At 34.6% G+C, this 19,710-nt stretch overlaps 3 protein-coding genes across 6 annotated transcripts; 2 read left to right on the top strand and 1 right to left on the bottom strand.

The window, feature by feature from the left end:
- LOC109161847 (small G protein signaling modulator 1-like) lies at positions 1–7,834 on the top strand. Of its 4 annotated transcripts, XR_002050967.1 has the most exons (13): positions 1–137; positions 738–910; positions 1,151–1,249; positions 1,497–1,600; positions 2,254–3,053; positions 3,167–3,289; positions 3,400–3,488; positions 3,621–3,821; positions 4,177–4,572; positions 5,779–5,862; positions 6,169–6,365; positions 7,230–7,288; positions 7,378–7,834. XR_002050967.1 is itself a non-coding variant. In XM_019310382.1 (12 exons), the coding sequence occupies exons 2-11, from the start codon at positions 788–790 to the stop codon at positions 6,208–6,210; spliced, it is 2,061 nt and encodes a 686-aa protein (XP_019165927.1). In that variant the 5' UTR covers positions 1–137; positions 738–787; the 3' UTR covers positions 6,211–6,235; positions 7,230–7,834. The 4 variants fall into 4 exon arrangements, 1 of the variants encoding a protein (XP_019165927.1); XR_002050968.1 differs by having other exon boundaries at positions 738–853; positions 7,230–7,594; XR_002050966.1 differs by having other exon boundaries at positions 7,230–7,594.
- A 3,764-nt stretch (positions 7,835–11,598) lies between these two features.
- LOC109161852 lies at positions 11,599–16,930 on the top strand. Its single transcript, XM_019310389.1, has 8 exons — positions 11,599–11,606; positions 14,127–14,362; positions 14,989–15,088; positions 15,234–15,299; positions 15,790–15,907; positions 16,083–16,153; positions 16,371–16,432; positions 16,604–16,930. Exons 2-8 carry the CDS (start codon positions 14,175–14,177, stop codon positions 16,710–16,712), a joined length of 714 nt encoding a protein of 237 aa, XP_019165934.1. The 5' UTR covers positions 11,599–11,606; positions 14,127–14,174; the 3' UTR covers positions 16,713–16,930.
- On the bottom strand, positions 16,919–19,710 carry LOC109161851 (AUGMIN subunit 2-like). Its single transcript, XM_019310388.1, has 6 exons — positions 19,551–19,710; positions 19,060–19,185; positions 18,672–18,776; positions 18,242–18,310; positions 17,469–17,582; positions 16,919–17,384 (listed from the first exon to the last, which is right to left on the bottom strand). The coding sequence occupies exons 1-6, from the start codon at positions 19,671–19,673 to the stop codon at positions 17,088–17,090; spliced, it is 834 nt and encodes a 277-aa protein (XP_019165933.1). The 5' UTR covers positions 19,674–19,710; the 3' UTR covers positions 16,919–17,087.

The raw sequence follows: 19,710 nt of genomic DNA, 5'->3' as shown, positions 1-19,710 counted from the left end.
AGTAATACGGGAAAAAAATAAATTTCAGGCGAAAAACGAAGTTAGACCGAGAAACGGTCTTCTACCTGTTAATGGCGACACAGCTCTTTTCCGATCTCTGTTATTCGGAGCTCTCTTCCGTCTCACTATATTCTCAGGTGCTCTCTCTCTCTCTCTTGCTTTCTCTCTCTTCATACGATGTGTATATATACGTGCATTGTGTACATCTGAAAGTCGAATTTTCTATCCCAATCATTTTACTTCAATGAAATGAATTTTCGATACAACCCGATCACTGATGGAATTGCAAGGACAATTGATGTTTATAATTTTCATTATGATGAAAATCTGTTTCGTTTTATTATTTTGTACTAATATGAACTAATCATTTCTGTCGGAAAATAGTTTTTCTTGTCTGTTATAAATATTAGATATTAGATATGTCTTGTTTTGTGTGTGTTTGGAGCCAGACAATTATGCATTAACTGATAGATATGGGTATGAAGTTGGCATTTTCTGGTATTATTTGGATAGAAACTACAATTATTATCCCGAGTTGATTGTTTTTAGCAAATTAAATTGTTAGAAGAATCTTGATTATTTACAAGGATGTGCAACTATTTATATTGAAATCCTGTAAATTCACACACAATCAAACACATATCCTGCTCGTGTTCCCTTTCTCCTCACTCTTGTTTGCAATATGCCAATATATGAATGTATGAATGTTTCAGGTCTTTTGATTGTTTGGTTTTCAGGATTCCAGAAGTTGAGAAGTGGCAGTAAGTAAAAGGGAGAGACATAGGTGATGTCTTTCGACAGGGGTGGGAAGCAATGGAAATGTGGAAAAGGTGGCACTGTGAATTTTCAAAGAGTGAGCTCAATTGTCCGAGACATTGGAGAGCCATGTCTTCATCAGTCACCTATAAAGGTTGTCATTTCCCTATGGCTTAAAAACATTTACTTCCAATTTACTTTAGTGGCCATTTAAATTATCAGTTTTAGCATTGGAACATGCGGTAATTTTAACAAAAGAAAAGATATCAAAAAAAATTTCTGACTGGCCTTTTTGTATTATATCTTGTACTTGCATGCAATGCCTTTACATTCATCATCGGTTCCATTCTCTCAATAATGTGGGAAGCCTTCTTTGTTGTTTTTGATTGTTTAGATAAAGAAAATGCTCAAGCCAGACAGGTGGCAAGCAACTTTTGATAGTGATGGAAAGATACATGATTTTCAGAAAGTTCTGAAATTGATCATTTTTGGGGTAAGTCTTTTCATCTTTGTCATATTCTGGTTATTACATCATTATCTTATTTTAGATTGTTTCTGGAAATTTATACATATGGTATCTCGAAGTAAGAAGTTTGAACAGTCTTATCAACTAATGCTCTTGGTTTTGGTATTTTAGGTTTTACCTAATATACAATAATACTGGTACTATTCGTTGTAAAAACCAGCATGCCATTTAGATTGTCCTTATAGAGCTAAATGTTTTGTTTCTTGCATGATAGGGTGTCGATCCATCTATAAGACCGGAAGTTTGGGAATTTCTTTTGGGCTGTTACGCCCTAAGCAGCACAACAGAGTATCGAATGCAACTGAGGACTGCTCGGAGGTATTGGCCATTCTGGTCACTAAAATATGTTGTTTTCACCACCATTTTGGTCTTGATCATCAATGTTATCATCTTTGTTAACATTTTTATAATATGGTTTAGTAAATAGGAACTGATTTCTTACATGGAAGTGTGGGCAAAGCTCAATTTCAAATTGTTACAGAGGCACTAAAATTCTTCTAGAGCAGGGCTCTCTTGTCCAAGCTTAAAATTTACTGCTAATGAGATACATTGCTAAAAAGATAGATTTTTGCCTTTTTTTAAAAAAAATTATTAGTATTTTTTTACAAGTTAAAGTTCCAAAGTAAATTAAAGCAAAATTAAATTAACTTGTGTTGTCCACAAACAAAATTCAACCCTGACTTCTGCCTCTTTCTTTTTCAGTTTCCTTATCTTCCTTGCTTTTCTTATTCTGTTTCGTTTTATTTCCTGCTTCTATTCATCTCTCTCACAGCTCTGGATTTTTTTAACAGTACAGATTATAGGGATTCCTTTTCCTTTTGTATGTAACTAATCATTTAGTATTATTTAACATGATTAATATAGTAAATATCTATAATACATAAGTTAATTTGTTGTGGAGGAATGAAGAAATGCTATTCAACAACCTGATTGACAATTGGATATAACAAATCTATAAAATGTGTATGCAGGGAACGCTATAGAGACCTTGAAAAGCTGTGCCAAAGAATGCATTCCAGCATTGGGACTGGTACCCTTGCTTATGTTGTAGGGTCCAAAGTTATGGATATGAGAACAAGTTCTAGAGGGGATAGAAGAAGGGAAACAGAAGTTGAAAATGCTCAAGCTTTCAGTGTTGATACTAACAAATTAGGCAGTTACACTGATCAGGACAACAATTTTACAAATGCATCAAATGCAGGGGAAATCTTTAGTGATCCTGGTGACCTTGTAAGTGTGAGGAGAAGCACAGATGGTGCAGCATGTGACTCTTTCAGTTCTTTGCCTACTCCTGGTCCATATAGTTGTAGTTCCCCCATAGTTGATTCAGAAGCACATGGATCAGAATATGTAACTGGAAATGATTTTGACTTCCCTCCTTTGCCCGTGACAGATTTGTTTGAGAAGAATAGCAAAAATAAGAAACTATACAGGTCACATGACAGTAGATATATACGGCGTAAATTGCGATATGGAGATGAACGTATGCACAGCTTTAGCATACAAAATAATGCTGATCTAGTCATTGAATCAAATGTTACCCAATCTTATGATTCCTTGCCTTCACTGAAATCTGAAATTGAAATAGTTTGTCCTGATGTGACTGATTCCATTTCACAATCTAAAAAAGTGGAGCATAAAATGGATATCTATGACAGGATTAGAATTTCTGATGCACCTGATACAGCAGATACGAATGTGACTACATCTGAAGGAGGTGCTTTTAATGAAGAAAGAGTGTCTGAATGGCTCTGGACGCTTCATCGAATAGGTATTAGTAACTAATTCTTTTCTCTGATTTTTTCCCTGACATGATTCGTCGATTTTCTTTTATAACTTAAAGATCATTGTGTTTGAAGAGCGTTTCAATTTTCTGGTGTTTAGTTGTTGATGTAGTTAGAACGGACAGTCATCTTGAATTTTATGGGGATACAAAAAATTTGGCTAGGATGTCAGACATACTTGCTGTCTATGCATGGGTTGATCCTGCAACAGGATATTGCCAAGGTTGTATCTTTTTCTTCTCATTGAATTTTCTCCACTCTATCATAATTGTGAATGTTCAGAGGCATGGTCTTTGATATTCAATTCTGACTCTTACATTAACTTTCCTGCAGGAATGAGTGATTTGCTTTCTCCTTTTGTTGTTCTTTTTGAGGATAATGCTGATGCTTTTTGGTGCTTTGAAATGCTTATACGAAGAACGGTATATCCTAAAAAGAAAATCTGTTCCAATTTTGTTTGCTTTTCTTTCACCGGTTTTAAGGTTGTAAATCCTTTCTTTCCTCTTCTTCTTCTTCTTCTTCTTCTTCTTCTTCTTTTTCCCTCTCTCTTTTAGCATGATAATTTCCAGATGGAAGGCCCAACTGGTGTCATGAAGCAGTTGCAAACACTATGGCATATCTTGGAATTTACCGACCGAGAAATGTTTTCTCACCTGTCAAATATAGGTGCCGAGAGCCTTCATTTTGCCTTCCGGATGCTGCTGGTACTCTTTCGTCGGGAGTTATCGTTTGATGAGGCTCTTTGTTTGTGGGAGGTATGTGTTGCTGTCGTTGTTATTATTATTATTTATGAGTATTGGTCAGTAGTTTCATGAATACCCACTTGGGGAACTACATTTAAGCATGTACTATGATCTACAAAGCTCAGACACCAAATTTTAAGGTCTGTGTCAGCGTCAGACACTAACAATCCCTGGGTAGTCCATAAGCACATTCCGGCACTCCAAATTTCATGTCCAATTATTACTATTATTTTTAAAATTTTATTTTCAATATGAAAAACATGTTTGCACTGACAGAAAGTGCAGATGCATAAGATTCAAATCATAATCACAATAGTGTCTACTAACTGTTAAGCTGATGTGGTGGTTTATTATTTTCACCTTGCAGATGATGTGGGCTGCTGATTTTAAAAAATCTATGCCTTGCAATCTAAAGAACTGTCCAGAATTGTTGGTCATCCAGATTCCAAAGGAACTAGATGTTGAATTAGGAAAAGGAAGTGTTGATAATAAAAGTAAAGATTCAAATGAATCACCCTCAAAACATGGAAATGTGGAACATGCCATCTCTGAGAACACTGAAATTAAGTCACCTTTGGCTCATCCATTTTGTGGTTTGACTAGAAATTTCTGGTCAAAAACTGAACACATACAGAATAGTGCTGCTGTGTCATCGATGTGGAGTGGTGATGATGAGCTTCCAGTTTTTTGTGTGGCAGCTATACTAGTTATGAACCGCCAAAAGATTATTAAAGAAACCCGTTCATTTGATGATATGATAAAGGCAGGTTCAACTTAAGTTCTTTTTATTGTAAAATTGAAGCTTATTATGTTCCACATTGTCCATTTCTGAGTAATAATTTGGCAGACTGAATCATTTCGGGTCAGGGGTTAACATGCATTTCTTGTGTAACACTTATTTTTTGGTTTTTGCTCTGCATGACCATTGAGTTATTTTGCTATATGTTAATACAATACTGTAGTCATGCATAGGTGAATGAAATGCAATAACTTTTCAAATTGGTGCAACTTATAGTTCGTCAAATCTGCATGCTGTTTCCTTGTCTAGATCTATGTATATCCATATGATCTTGTGATTAAAGATTTGTTTTCATATTGACTTGATTTGCTTTAGTGCAAAATGAATATCCTTTTATTTATTCTTGGAGTAGCTGGAATATTTATTCATTGAGTAATTTTTTTTCCATCCTCAATTTTTAGCATTGTCGTGACTTCTTCCCTAAATTTTTCTCAGTGTCAATTTCATTATCAATGCTTCAAACAAGATTTTAAGTGGTCTTCCACTTACATTTTCAGTGAGTAAAGGATTACCCTAGGGGAGCAATTGATAGAAAGTAATCTTCCACTAGGATATTGTTGGCCATTTGAAAGGCCCAACAACCTTATGGAAAATTGATAGTGATTGGAGACTTGCTAGAAATGAAAAGGAAACATTTATGACTAAACGAACACTAACATTGGGGACAGAATCACAACTAAACATTGAGGGTGAAAATAAAATTATTTTGTTCTTGATTTGCATTCTTATTGTTTCTAATGATTTAGAGAGTGTGTTATGTGTATGCTAAATAAATGGTGGGAAGACGTATTGGCTTGTGCCATATGTTTTCTTATGGCTCAATTAACATGTTTTAACACTGAACTTAATGCACTTTGCCTTTGTTATTATTGTGTATATCTGTCTCCTGCTAAGATGTTTCTCTATTCATTTTCTTATTCATCCCATAATATAATTACATCATACTTGAATACCTTTAAAAGCATCTCAAGGTACATTGATAGCATAATGTGGGTGGGCATTTTTTTCTCAACTGATCTAGTGGTCTGTGCTCCTTGGTAAAGATAAAAGTACCAAGAGGAGGGGGAAAGCATGCTTAACACTTTTGGATACTGAATTTATCAGTTATCTCAGGACTAGTAATGGTTTCTTCCTAGCAGTTTCTTAATTATCAATGTTGAAATATTTCAGATATTTAACGACAATGCGATAAAGATTCGGGTGAAGAGATGTGTGCGTACGGCCATCAAACTGCGGAAGAAGTATTTTTTCAAGGTTGTTCTTGCTATAACCTTGTTTGAGGCTTTAATTATTTCCTGCTTTGAATGAGATTCTTTTGCATCTTTTTTTCTTATTGCACACATTTCACTTGATAGAGATCATGATGTTTGAATATTATGGAATTGGAAACTGTTGTTGATATGCCAAATTTTCATGGTTATTTGAGGTTTAATTATGTAAATAATCTTGACAGTTTAAAGCGTATTTAAATATAATGGTGTGCCATTTCCTTTGGGAAGTAAAGTTTTCATCTTATTCCATATGTTCTCTGCCCTAATGTTCCTATGGTCCTTGAAGCAGCTGATCAAAAGCAGAAGCCCAGTAGCTCAAAATGGAGACTGAGGGTTTGCCATCTTGGATGGCAAAGGCAAGTCACATTCATAATCCTTGTGACACTTTTGAAGTTGAGTTTATATTGGAGATCTAAGTGAAAACTGCTAGATGCATGAGGATTCATCCCTCTTTTAGTACTCAAAGCCAACCACTTCTCTTCCAGGGTAATCCCTGAATTTCTCTTTTCCTTCCGTGACTGATGTACTTTTAGCTCAGTAATTGTCCTCAATATAGATCGATAGTGTGTTGTATGTGCATTCTGTCTATCCAAGTTAATGAAACTTGTGCCCAAATTCTTGGACTGTCAAATGTAGAATTTGCTCTCTTTAGGGTTGGATATGTCCTCCACTATAAGCAAACTATTCTTGATTTTGGCAATATAGACTTGTTTCTCCATGACTCTGTTCTTGTGTCAGTTGTTTCCTTCTCTTTTTTTTTTTTTTTTTTTTTTTTTTTTTTGGTTCAAGAAAACAAAACCTATATCGCATGAAGTTCTAGACCAACTAATAACATTCTAAAAAGTAAATAAAACTAAAATCTAAAACAAGTGGATAGCAAACCATTTTTAATATTTGCATTTGGTTCTATACTTCTATATGCTTTTTGTGCTTTTACTGCGTCCCCCTTCCCTCTCTCTATTGTTTCATCTGGTTTAGGGTTTTCATTGGTAATAATTTTCAAGGAAGCAATATAATTTACCTTTCATAAAGCTTGTGATTGTACTTTGTAATTAAGTGCTTATGTTAATTATTATTTGAGTGATTTGACAGTGGGCTCAAATTACAAAATCTAAAATGTGGTATAATCTAGTGTTTGAGCTACAGTACTGCTTGAAAATATGGCTAATGAGAATGAATCTCTAGGGGTTTGGGCAAGATGTATAAGTTGGTTGAATATATTACAAATGACCTATCTTTATGTTGATAATTACTAAATTTAAGTCTGATGCTTTTATGTTACTTATGAACCTTCTAAAGTTCTAATATAAAATTTGAAATGCTAAATATCATTATTGATTCTGTCTACAGGTCAATATGCAAGAAGCATGCTTTGCTTACTCAGACTAGCACATGAATATGTTTTGCAGGTTAGATGATCACAAATTTCCTTGTCCTGTCGGATACATGGTGGACTGTGTAAAACCAATTTTAATGAACCGCTGCCGTTTATTTCCAGGAAAAAGGAATATTAACATCATCAGCAAACATTTTTGCGGATCGGGGAGAAAGGGGGAGGGGGAAGTAGGAAAAAACAAAAGGGTCTTCATATTATCGCTCTTGGCATTCTGCATTTTCCTTAATCAGTGTCATAACAATGTTCTCATTCATTGGTGAGATTATATTTACCTTTGTTGAATTGCCAATTAATTGCAAAGAATTCATTTTTTTCAGAACCATGTGGGCTATAGTAAATATTTGCAAGTATGCATTCTCTTCTAGTGTGAAATAAACTTGTGCATAAATTAGGACCACCCATTCTTTTTAATGGGATCTGTTCTCTAAAATTATTCGAGGCTTAGGCTCGTGCAGGATCCGGTTTGCCCTTGTAGTTGAAGTCATACGGGTGGTGGAGAATGTAATAATTGTGAGAATCATAAAACCTTTAAATTTGTTATATACGAGAATTTCGTGCACTGTGTTTTATGTTTGAAAAAAAAAATGTTACTCCGTATAATATAACTCTTTATATTTATTGACAATTCGTAAATTGGTTGATCCCTCCACAAGTAACGTCATTAGGCCTCCTGTTTTAAAGGGTAATGTACTCCAATTGCAATTCCTGTATGGTAAAATGATGAATTATTTTCACTTTTTATTCCATTTGTATACTCTGATAAATTCCAATTACGGTTTTTAGTTTTAACCTTTAAATTTAAAATATTTTCAAAAAAAAAACTTTTAAATTTAAAATATTCAAAATATCTTCACAGGATGGTAAAATTCAGTGAAATATTTTATGAAGTAAGGTTATATTTAAAATCTATTGGAATAAATGTGAAATTCGAGAAGTAGATAATTACACGATTCCAATATATATTCTTCATTCAAGGAAATTAACAAAGTGAAATAAATGACATAAGATGTCCCATCAATAACAATAATAATAAGCAATATATCAATTTTTATTCCGTATATTTTTTTTGAGTACTATTAACTGTATTAAAATGTAATATCCGTTCATATATATTTTCTCAACTTATTAAAACACTACAAAGGTGTCATTGAGCTACAAGCTAGTTGGCATTTATATTCCTTATATATATAGTAAATTGATAATAATTTGTTGGCAAAATTGATAAGGAAATATAAAGGGGCAAACAGAAAAAAGAATATGAATAATTTAGGTTCTCAAATCTTTCCAACTTATCATCGAAACTGAACTTTTGACTATAAATGATACCAAAACAATGCAGTGCTAGTTTGGTAATACTTATTTAATCAACAATTTGTTGACTATGGGGTATAATTGTCATTTTAAGAGTGAAATCTCTTATCACAATATATATAGTCCGTTAAATTTTTTCACATTAAAAGGTCTAATAGGGAATGGACTCTATGTTCAAGATCAATTGAAACCTGAAAAGTGAAGGCTCAAGAATTAATAAGGTCCAAAGGATTATTGGAACTCGTGGGTAAGGTTTGAAGAATCTATGTAAGAATGGAAGAGAGTTATGGGTGCGAATTGAGATAAGGATCAAAGTTAAGGGGTGAGAGTGCAAAGATGGAAGAGATGGGGTAAAGAGTACAGAAAGAGGAAAGTTTGGAGGTCAAAGTGCAGTAAGATATAAAGTATAGTATCCTAAAGTGCAAAGACTATGAAGAGGCCAAAAGTGAGAATGGACATAAATTTGAGATCATAAGGAACAAATGTGAAAAATGGGGATGGAAGGGTGGCAAGACAACATGGTGCCCCGAGCCCGTCAAATGGTTGGCCGCCGACCACCTTATTGCCATGCACAACAAGCAGCCAGGGCTCATCGCTAATCACTACTGACAGTTACCGACTATTGTTGTCCTTGAGAAGATCGGGCGGTGAGGAGCCTTTTTAGGTAGCTATGGACGATAGGAGCCAACCGACTTTTAGGCCCAAGGGCGTGCGAAGGGGAGGGTGTCGAAAGGCAGTTAGTTGGATGGACATGTGTGGTATGGAATTGCTGGGCATTGGTTCACTCTTTTTTCAATATTTTAGTCTCAAAAAATACTATAAATAATTGGTCTAGAATATTCTTCAGACATCATCATCACTCAACGAAGACTTGACTTATCTAGTCTATTGTATTCTTTTCTTTTTAGACTAATTTATTTATATGTTGTAATATAGCTTGTTAGGCCTAGAATCGAGACCAATTTTCAATATTATTCATTACGAACCAAAAGATCACATATGATCCAACATCCAATTTATTTAATATTTGTATTCATTATCAATTTTACTCTTACCAACCTAGTTCATGATGATTCTAATCCAATAAAACCATCAAGGCCATTCAATGTTTTTCCACCATCATTTAAAAATAATAATAATAATTCACTAAAACGTATTATTTTAAAATATAACAATTAAATTCTTTAAAAAATTTATTTCAAACATTATCATAACTTTCTAATGAAAATACTTTTAATTCCCCATAACAATAAGAAACGAGAAACTAGAAATAAGTGGACAAAACTTACTCATTATAAGTTATTTGAGGAAAAAAAAAAAAGAATCTAGCCCCCCATTAGATTGGAATAACTTTTTTCACATCTCAAAAAAATTACATCTTTAGTTAGCCTAATCTTTCACAATTAAAGCACACACCAAACATATAATAATATTTGTTCCACTTTTTAATTAACAAAAAACTTTCTTCCATTTTGACTACCAAACGGGGTCTAAGAGAGATTCCACTGCTTAAATAGGAAAATATCTCTTTTCCTTCTAACTGCAGACAACCCTAATTCAACTGCAAGTAAAGCATCTATGTGTCTATTCGTTTTTTTTTTTTTTTTTTTTTTTTTTATTTAAATAATTAAAATTAAAATTAAAAGGGTACAAATTGATATTTATCATTAATATGCCCTTATGCTCCTGAAGACTGAAGACCTGAAGTATATGAAAAGCTTTATTGTAGAGTACTGTTATGCTTTTATCCACTTTTTTTTTTCTATTTTTTCTTTATTTATGGATTTATATTGGATAGTAAAGCAAAATTTCTACGATGTATTGGATATTCAATCTTTTATTTTTTGTAATAATTTTTTTTTGGTTAAAGTATCATTTTTATTTATAGTCACTACGAATTTGACCAAACTCACTACACACCTTTTTCAAATCGAACAATTTCATACTAAAATTTCTAATGAGCATTTTTTTTTTTTTTGTTGATGATTACAATCACTATTTAAAGGTGTGCATTGGGTAAACTTCACTCTTATATATGTAATAATTTGCAGGTTGATCATACAAAAATAGTAAACCGCATTATGAAGACTTTGTGTGACGGACTCGATTGTGAGAGTATTAACAATAATCGAACTCGTACATACACTCGTGACTTTTAAGTATAATAAGCATGCTCCACTTAATTACTTGGCCACACCTTTTGGGGCACAAATTTCTTCTTTCTTTCTTTCTTTCTTTTTTTTTTTTTAAAAAAAAATATTACTTTGAGTAGCGTATTAATACCAACCTATTACTTTTAGTTATTGATTATTGCAGTATTATCATATTTAATCTTATTGTTTTAAATTTGCCTCATTACATAATTAACTTTTATTTTCTTGCTACAATTAGTTATCCATTTAGTTTGTTGTCATTCCACTGTTAATAAGTAATTCCATCTTTCAATTAAAAGAATTTATAAGACTAGGAGAGATAAATTACATATTGGGATAATCTTGAATGACAAAATTAAATGTTAGCCCTCTTTCTTAAAGTTTGAATAATAGGAATTTAAACATGCAACTAATTACGAATTTACGACAAACAAATAAAAATAAAAAACTGAAAAATATAATTAAATATGTCAATAACACAATAATCAATAGAAGTAAACTTTTTTCTCATTTCCAAAATAATATTTCGTATATCCAGAACGTGAAAGTATTTTAAACATTTTAGACTGAGCTATTAAGTTTTGAAACTTTGTAATTTGTTAAAATTGATCCACCCACTAGGGAAAAAGGAAAGCAAGAATGGAATGGGGAGGCAAACTTTCACAATTCCTTTGCAAGTGGGAAAAAATATATATAGATTATTTGTGCTTATTATTAAGTATATATAATATATAATTAAAGAATCTTGGGGGGAGAGCAATAGAGAGGAAAGAAGATAAACAAATTAAGAAAAACAAAAAATAAAGGAGGGGAAAAAACCAAAAGTAACCCTAGAGAGCTTTAAAAGCTTTCCAAAAGGGTGTGTGTGTTTGTGAAGCTGTCAGTGCGTCAGCTCCCACTTCCCTTCGCCTTAAAGCACTCCAAAATCCCTCTTCTCCCTTTCCCTTTCTCGCAACTGACAAAACCAAACCCTCTCTCCCAATCATCTTCCTTCCACACTTTCCCTATTTTACCCCTCCATTTTTTCATGCCCATTCCCAATCTTCTCTACCGGACAATCAATCTCATTTTGCATTTCGTGAGGATGTAATTTGTCATTTTTCATTCCAACAATATAATTGACATGCTCAACTTCTACATTAAATCTTAATTTTCTATAGGGTATGAGCTAGATATGAACAAAATATAATTTTTGTAGAGTTTGTTTTTGTTGATTTTTCAATCTTTTTTCAGAAGAATTCGTGGCTTATTCGTTGCAACGATTTCCAGAGTTTTCTCAAATGGACGAACAAATTACTCTTTTGCCCTTGAGTTGTTTATGATTTCTGACTAGTCATGTGTATCACTAGTTATTCACTTTTGTAAATATAGCCTTCAATTGTGTCACATTGTTGTGTTTTTAGTCATTTGTCCCAAAGGGTCCGTATTTGATTCACACAAGTGACAATTCCCTTGGGCAAGCTCTTGTGTCTCCCGGAGCGAACATGATTAGTTGGGTGGATTCGGACCGTAAGACAGATGGGAAAAGACCTGAAACATCTCGTATTTTACAAAAAATAAAAATAAAAATATTACACCAGTACACTAAACCATTTCCTAACTTTCTCATCTTCCCTTATATTGAATAGATTTATTGATATAAGCTAAACTTGGTTATAAAAAAAATTTAAAAATTTCCTTTCCAAAAAAATAAATAAATTTACATTGGGATTAAAGTAGTAAACGACCCTACCACCATTTTGTACTCAAAATACTAATTTTTTTTTTTTGTTTATTCATAAATGCTAAAATGACAACATTGAATAAATGGAAACTTTATATTCGGTTAGGTAAAAAATATAAAGTTGTAGAGACCAAAAACAAACCATAAAAAGATTTCGTATAAGATTCCATTTAAGACTCATTCTTTATATATACGAAACATATTTATAATTTGTGTGGATGCATTAATAATGTAGTGGCTAACAATAATTATATAATTTTCACATCCCTAAATCTAAATTGTGCTCTTATCCATCAACATATAAAAATATACTGTGCACAACGACTGGCTCCATGTCCGACTGTAATAATATTTTTACTTTTGTTCATCAATTTTGAAGAAATTTTATATTGCATAAATAAAATGTTATATGTTTTGTAAAATTGTACATCGTATTTTGTCAATGTTACATCGAGAAAAGCATACAATGCACTCACAATATTGCAACACTATAAATTTTTATATTAATTTTAATTTTTCATTTTCAATCCTTAGGACCATAACCTGAATCCTGAGAATCCCACTCCTAGGATTTATTAGAAGAGTAAATTGTGAATGTATCGCATGTTACTCAAGTCTGAGAGCTATCCACTCGTACGCACAATAGAACTACTTGTTCATATGAGGAACTTAATTGATCACAGAAATAAACAAGTGATAAAGTCTCACCAGCTTTAGTGTGGGAGTAACCTTTCAAAGTCAGAGCCTCCTCTTATGCTCTGTTACATTGGGCCGGGGTTGAGGATTCAACCTGGAACTCTAACAAGCCAGGGGGTGGAGTTCCAAATAACGTTCTCATGCTCTATCAGGCTGGGGTTGAGGATTCAACCTGGAACTTCAACAAGCCCGAGGGTAGAGTTCTAAAAAGCGTTTGCATTTTCTGTTAAAAATATATTTTGTGAAAGTAATTTTTTAAATGATAGTTTCTTTTAGTGTAATGAACAAAAATCATTAATCAATTGAATCTGATTTATCTTTTTACAATCCTATTAGATTGGGTGTGAGACTCCTGTGCCCTAGACGATTCCACTTTTGTCACAGGATTAAGGATAGAGAAAGTTTTGTCCCATAACCGATTGAAAGTCCAGTCAAAAGTCATTTGTGCGGCGTTGAAATCGCGTTTCATGTCTGTGTATTGGTACGACGTTGTTGCAAGCACACACACACAAGCTAAGCCTACGTTCATACTTCATAGTTGAATGTACATGCAAGAAGTACACTATACATATATATATACTACGAGTTCGCACGCGTATACTATACAAAGTTCCTTTTTTCATAAACTCTACGTGCTCCCTTAGATTCCCTCCTTTTCCTCCCTCCTTTTTCTTTGACTCTGTAGCTTTGCAATTGCCTTGCACCCCCTCTCCCTTCCTCCCTGCTCCGAAGAAGATAACACCCAACTCCATTGATTCCATGCATCTTTCTCCGAATCTTTCAATTAATCTCAACACCCACTCTCCATACCCAGCAACTTAATTATTTCCCTACCTTGTTTCATATTTTTCTCCCCACCTCCTTCCTTTCTTGTGTTTATGATTTCTTGAAATCGTGCTTTTTTGGTGCCCTTACCTCATTCTTGCCGCATACATACATGTGTACAGTAATTTTGGGTACATAGAAAGGAAGGGGTGTATGAAAAAGTTGTGTTTTTTATTTGGGTGTGTGGAGTTATGGCTGCTATAAACAATGGGGGGAAGGGTAAGAACTCGACGGGCGGTGTAGAGAATTCTGTGGGTGTGGGTGCGGGTTCGGGTTCGGGCGTTTTTGTTGCTCCGCCCATGAGATTCCAGAATAACCAGAAGATTAACATGGAGTGGAGTGCTGAAGAACAGGCTATGTTGGAGGAATGTCTTGTCAAGTAACTCAATTTCCAAAACTCCACCTTTCAATCTATTCTACTGTGCTACAATTTCCTCTTCTTTTTGTTTCTTTTCCTTATCTTTCTTTAATTTAATGATTTGAAAGTAAAGTTGGTAGAGTGTTTGTGAATAAATAAAAAATTTGGGATTTGGTAAAGGAAAGACTAAACTGTGTTGTTTATGTTGCCTGCTGCATTAGCTCTCTGGTTATTAAATTTATATTTATTGTGGTTTAGGGGGGCTGTTTCTCTACCCACTCATACTTCTTCTTCATGATATGGACTTCATATAAGATGTGAAGGTTTGCTTGTTTCATTTTCTGGGTGATTGTAAGTTGAGCATTATTTCTCTGGTTTACTTCGATTTCCAGGTTGTTCTTTGACATGCTTTCTTGATTCTTGGATTATTAAATCTTGGATCACATTGCTAGTGAGTCATTACTCGTGTTATTATTGTGGGATTGTTACTTCAATAAAATAATTTGGATCTTTGATGTTTAAATAAACTTGCAATAAGTGACAATGAAGCTGATATTTTGTATGGCATGTAACTCTCCTAGTTTCTTTACTGTGTTTAAAAAAAACTATTTGCAAATATGGTTCATAGTTATGTGCAATAATTGCAGATTTGCATATGATTCAAACATAGTTCGCTACGCAAAAATTGCTGTGCAGCTGAATAATAAGACGGTCCGGGATGTGGCGTTGCGCTGCAGATGGATGGCGGTAAGTTTCACCCTTACAAGCTTCTCCTGCTATCCGGGATAATTATATGCTTTTCAATTACCGTGATAGTCAAACAAGGCCTCACAAGAAGCATAAAAGTTGCTAAATTAGGTGTAAGGCTGATTGAGTTATTTGCTCTATGTAGAAAAAGGAAAACGCGAGGAAAAGGAAAGAGGATCTGAATCCATTGAGGAAGATGAAAGATAAAAAGGTTAGTGCTCTCATTATTGTGCCATGTTTGTATCATAGAAGTATTGGAATCTCTAGATCCATCGAGAATACTAAATAGACTGGTTCCAAGAGTTATTTGCAGGCTATTCATTAGTACGATTATCGTGCTTTATTAAGTTGGATACCAGAGTTTAAATTTGTAACTTAAGAAAATAAAATAGTGACTTATCAACATTAGTTTAGCTCCAAAGATGGCAGCAAAGCAAATGTTATCGGGAGAGCTTTAAGTTTTCTGAATCCAGATTTAGCATTTCTAATAATGCAAACTTTTCTAAGAATTGTGAAATAACTGCCATCTGCCAGTTGCTATAGTAGTGTTCACTCAGTTTTTGCTTAGTTTTGTTTCTTGAGATACTGTTGTGAGGCTATGAATTAACGTTTAAGAACTTGTGTTTTGTCTGCCTTGCATGAATGTACTCTTTCTGTATACAACTAGAGGGCCTAAGGACCGTTAATCCTTACTTTCTCAGGACAAATTGATCGATCCCGCATCAACAACAAGTTCCAACTTAATGGTCCAGCCTGGTTTTTCTCCTTACGCCCAAGGAACAGCTACCAATAGCAATGGCAATTCAGCCTCATTAAACGGTTTGATTATACTCACCATCTAAGAATATACCTATAAACAGTGAAAATCCAATATTGAGATCACACTAGTGATTTTAGCAGCTGAAAACGCAATTTAGGGACAACTTATCCTTGAGTTTGCATGTTGTATGCCAAGATACTTTCCACTGAAAGAAAAGGTTGTTTTGCTTTGTAGCCACGGTACAACTTCTTCAACTTAACTCTCAGGTCTTTGATCAGATTTCTGCAAATCTCTCCTCAAATCAGGTAAGTGTCGCTTTTAAAGATTTTCTTGAATTGTCACTAATGTTATATCATCATCAAAATGTGTATATATCTGGCCAGGCAGAATAGTGTTTAGACAAAAATTTACATTCTAAACATCAAACTATTGGGAATATATCGATAGAGGCTCTTCTGCGTATTCCAATAACATTAAATGCAAGTTTATAAGATTTTGAGTTTTTAAATGTGTTTCTTGCAGATACAGGACAACATTGTTCTCTTGTGTCAAGCTCGCGATAATCTCTTCAGAATATTAAGCAAGTATGGACCTTTCTTCATTAATTGGCTACTGGTTATTGTTTTAAAAGTTTTCGTTTGAAATGAAATCTGCAACATTAACATGCTCCATAGGATCAAAACATCAAAATCTCGATTATTAATGTCTTGTATTCACTGAGATTATGTGTTGATGTGGCTTGAACAAATCTACAGCCTTAATGAGCAGCAGAACTTCGTAGCTCGGATGCCACCACTTCCGGTTGAGGTGAACGAGGAGCTGGCTAATTCCATTCTTCCCCCCTCGACTCGTCTGAGGAAGTGATGGTCCTTTTCACCGCAATGATAAAAGGAAGAGAGTTATTAATCAAGCTCTTGACTTCTTGCTCTAGAGAAACCAGTTTCAAGTAGATTTAAAGGGTATATATATTTGAGTAATTTACTTTTGTGTTTTTGATTTCCTACTAGAATGAGTCTGAACAGCTCGGTTTATAAGGATGTAAGATTGTACAGCAATAAAGCAGACATATCTTGCATTACAAATTCAAGGTTTCCTTTGATTAAGGTTGTAGTTTACAAACTTCTCTGCTGGAGAATCAAATTACAGATATAGGAACAGAATTTGCAGGTAATAGACACAGCAGTGTGAATAAATTATCTTTCCACTTTTCTTGGCCTTTCAAAGCTATACACCAACTTTTTAAACTAGAGGCCATGATATACTATTCATGTCCTCTGGATCTTGCTGTTCAATTTCTTGCCTTCTTAGGCTTTTGACACTCGAATCATCAAAACTCGATTCAGTTCTCTGCACTGGAGTCACGCAATCAGAATCCAAGGGTGTTCTTTGAGAAGGATCATTGCTTGGGGCTGCTCCTGAGGAAGGATGGCCAGATTTGAGAGATTGGAGTGTGGCAAATGAATCCCGCATTGCTGACGTGGCTTCAAAGAATCTGGTACATGAAGATAAAGCGACAGGAATTGGACGAAGCATTTCCTGCATGTGTTGGGATGATTAAGTCAACAAATCCGCTTTACCAAATGGACCCAGTCAGTGTAAAAAGTGCAACAATTTACATACCCCCCATACTGATGGTGGTTCTTTAAAGTTCTGACTCCATTGGAGGTCTGCTGCAGAGGCTGTCAATGCGCCATAGTCACTAGCAGCCCTCATAAGAAGCTCAGAAAATTGATTCTGGACATAATCACTGGCATGTTAGGCAACAAAGTTACTGTGATTCTAAGAAAATGAACTGCTGCAGTTTACTGGACTAGCAATCAGCCATTACTGCATATTGCCCCTGTATTACCCAGTTTCTGGTAATTAAGCATGAACTATAAAGTTACTGTGATTCTAAGAAAATGAACTTTTTGGGATGTTATTACTCCATGTAGATTTACTGAGTATGATGCTCAAAAACAAGACATCCAAAGCACTGTTGTAAAAATCGACCTAGGCGGCCGCCTAGGTGCCCCCAGACCAAGGGGATTTTACCCTTAGGCGGCCAACTCGGCCAAGTGTTTTTTTTGTGTGTGTGTGCGCAATGTGTACACTGCTGTGTTTTTCTTATTATTATTAGGCTCCCGACTAGCGTTTAGCGCCTTTTACAACATTGATCCAAAGAAGTGAAAAAGATCCGAGAATCATTTTGTATGCTTTCTATAGCACATATTACTCCTATGATTGATGCAGTTGGGAAATTCGTCCTCAAAGAACCTGGACCACTTAGGGAGAAGTTAAAATTATACATTGGCAAACAGTACCCAGACATTTCATAAATATGTGAATGTACCACAGTACAAACATTTACACGATATAAAAGAGTTTTTATTCAGCTTTGCTAGATAACAAACCTGATATTCTGCTTCCACTGGAATGCAATCCAATGAATATGGTTGTTGAAGCCGGGCAACTATGCGGTCCTGTAAGAACCATTGAATATGTTTAGAGAAGAAGCTTTTGCAAAAGATAAAATAAAAAATAAAGCAAATTAGGGAGAGACTGGAAAGCAATAATAAGTTCAATAATAATGGTATGTTACCTATGTTGCAGTTGATACTTAACCCCTTCCAGAAACTGGAAAGCTTTTTAAAAAACAATAATTGAGGAAGTGATCACAATGTCAGTCGTATTCACTTCACCAGTGTAGATAGAAAATATCTAACTACCAATCTGGGAAACTTGAATTTAAATTATTTATTTAAAGTTTAACAAAATAAAAAACAAAAAACAAAAACAAAACGAAGGGGAAGGAATAAACAATGTGTGATTTGAGTAAGTTACCTTGTTCTGAATAACATCTTTCAATATAGTAGTGATCCTGGTCAAGGTCTCAATTTTGTTTGCCATTTCACTAGCATGTGTTAAATGAGCAACATTCTTGTCCTCCTGAAATTGTTAAACACAACTACATAAATTTCCTCATGAGAAACTGAGAAACAAATCTATGATGGCATCTTATAAGCCCATGAACAGTAAATGAGCAAGAACAGAATAACACGAAGTTCGTGATAGGGTACTCAACACATCTGTGTTCACCAGCAAAGAACCAATGAGCATATATAATCAAGGATACAATCACCATAGGGGCTGAATTTTCCTCCCCAGTTTCCCTTCTTCCATAAAACCAGAACTAGCAGGTAATATGCAAGCAGATAAGTATAAGAATTACCTTTCGGCCTTGAAGCTCCACTTGCAAATCTGCAGTTTTCCTTTGCACAGCAGTAAGTTCCTTTAAAACCCTTATCAAGCTATCCTCCTTTCCATCAGTGCCACCCAATAAACTCTTGACCTCCTCCTAAACCACAAAACGACAAAAAAAAAAAAAAATCAGAATCACCATTCACACTGAAAGCCATAACAACAGGGGAAATAGTTAGTATATAATAAGCTGCATTAATGTGCATTAGCGAAAAAGGGTTAAAAAATGAAATCACCACCCTCACTAGATAAACGCCACTGTAATTAAATCTGACTTGTAGTTCCTGAATATAACTAAGCTGATAAATATCCTAATAGGTCTTACGGTGAAACCAATCGGGGATGCATTTACACATTACTGGGTAAATTTGCAAAATTTGGGGAAATGCGAAAATGCATTTACATATCACTTCCAAAAAGAAGTGTAACTTCAATAAATAGGCCAATTCGGGGGGAAATTACCTGGGAAGGAGAAGGCGAAACGGAGAAGCCAATATCGGCGGCAATAGAGAGCGCATCGGACATCCCGCCGAGGCGTCTCGCCGGCTTCCGTCCAACCAATGCGGGCTCGCTCCCCATCATCATTAGCTTTCACAACTTTAGCATGTCAGCATGAGCACTT

Source organism: Ipomoea nil, unplaced genomic scaffold, assembly GCF_001879475.1.
Source record: "Ipomoea nil cultivar Tokyo-kokei standard unplaced genomic scaffold, Asagao_1.1 scaffold2926, whole genome shotgun sequence".
NCBI lineage: Eukaryota > Viridiplantae > Streptophyta > Magnoliopsida > Solanales > Convolvulaceae > Ipomoea > Ipomoea nil.
The sequence above is the reverse complement of the archived record's forward strand: the minus strand, read 5'-3'. Positions and strand labels throughout refer to the sequence as shown.

Coding starts and splice junctions, on each gene's coding strand:
- LOC109161847 (XM_019310382.1), top strand. CDS start 788: ATGTCTTTCGACAGGGGTGGGAAGCAATGGAAATGTGGAAAAGGTGGC. Junction 1,601..2,253: donor CAACTGAGGACTGCTCGGAG/GTATTGGCCATT, acceptor ATGTGTATGCAG/GGAACGCTATAGAGACCTTG. Junction 5,863..6,168: donor GGAAGAAGTATTTTTTCAAG/GTTGTTCTTGCT, acceptor TCCTTGAAGCAG/CTGATCAAAAGCAGAAGCCC.
- LOC109161852 (XM_019310389.1), top strand. CDS start 14,175: ATGGCTGCTATAAACAATGGGGGGAAGGGTAAGAACTCGACGGGCGGT. Junction 15,089..15,233: donor TGCGCTGCAGATGGATGGCG/GTAAGTTTCACC, acceptor TGCTCTATGTAG/AAAAAGGAAAACGCGAGGAA. Junction 16,433..16,603: donor CTCTTCAGAATATTAAGCAA/GTATGGACCTTT, acceptor ACAAATCTACAG/CCTTAATGAGCAGCAGAACT.
- LOC109161851 (XM_019310388.1), bottom strand. CDS start 19,673: ATGATGATGGGGAGCGAGCCCGCATTGGTTGGACGGAAGCCGGCGAGA. Junction 18,777..19,059: donor TGGAGCTTCAAGGCCGAAAG/GTAATTCTTATA, acceptor TAACAATTTCAG/GAGGACAAGAATGTTGCTCA. Junction 18,311..18,671: donor AAGATGTTATTCAGAACAAG/GTAACTTACTCA, acceptor TGGTTCTTACAG/GACCGCATAGTTGCCCGGCT.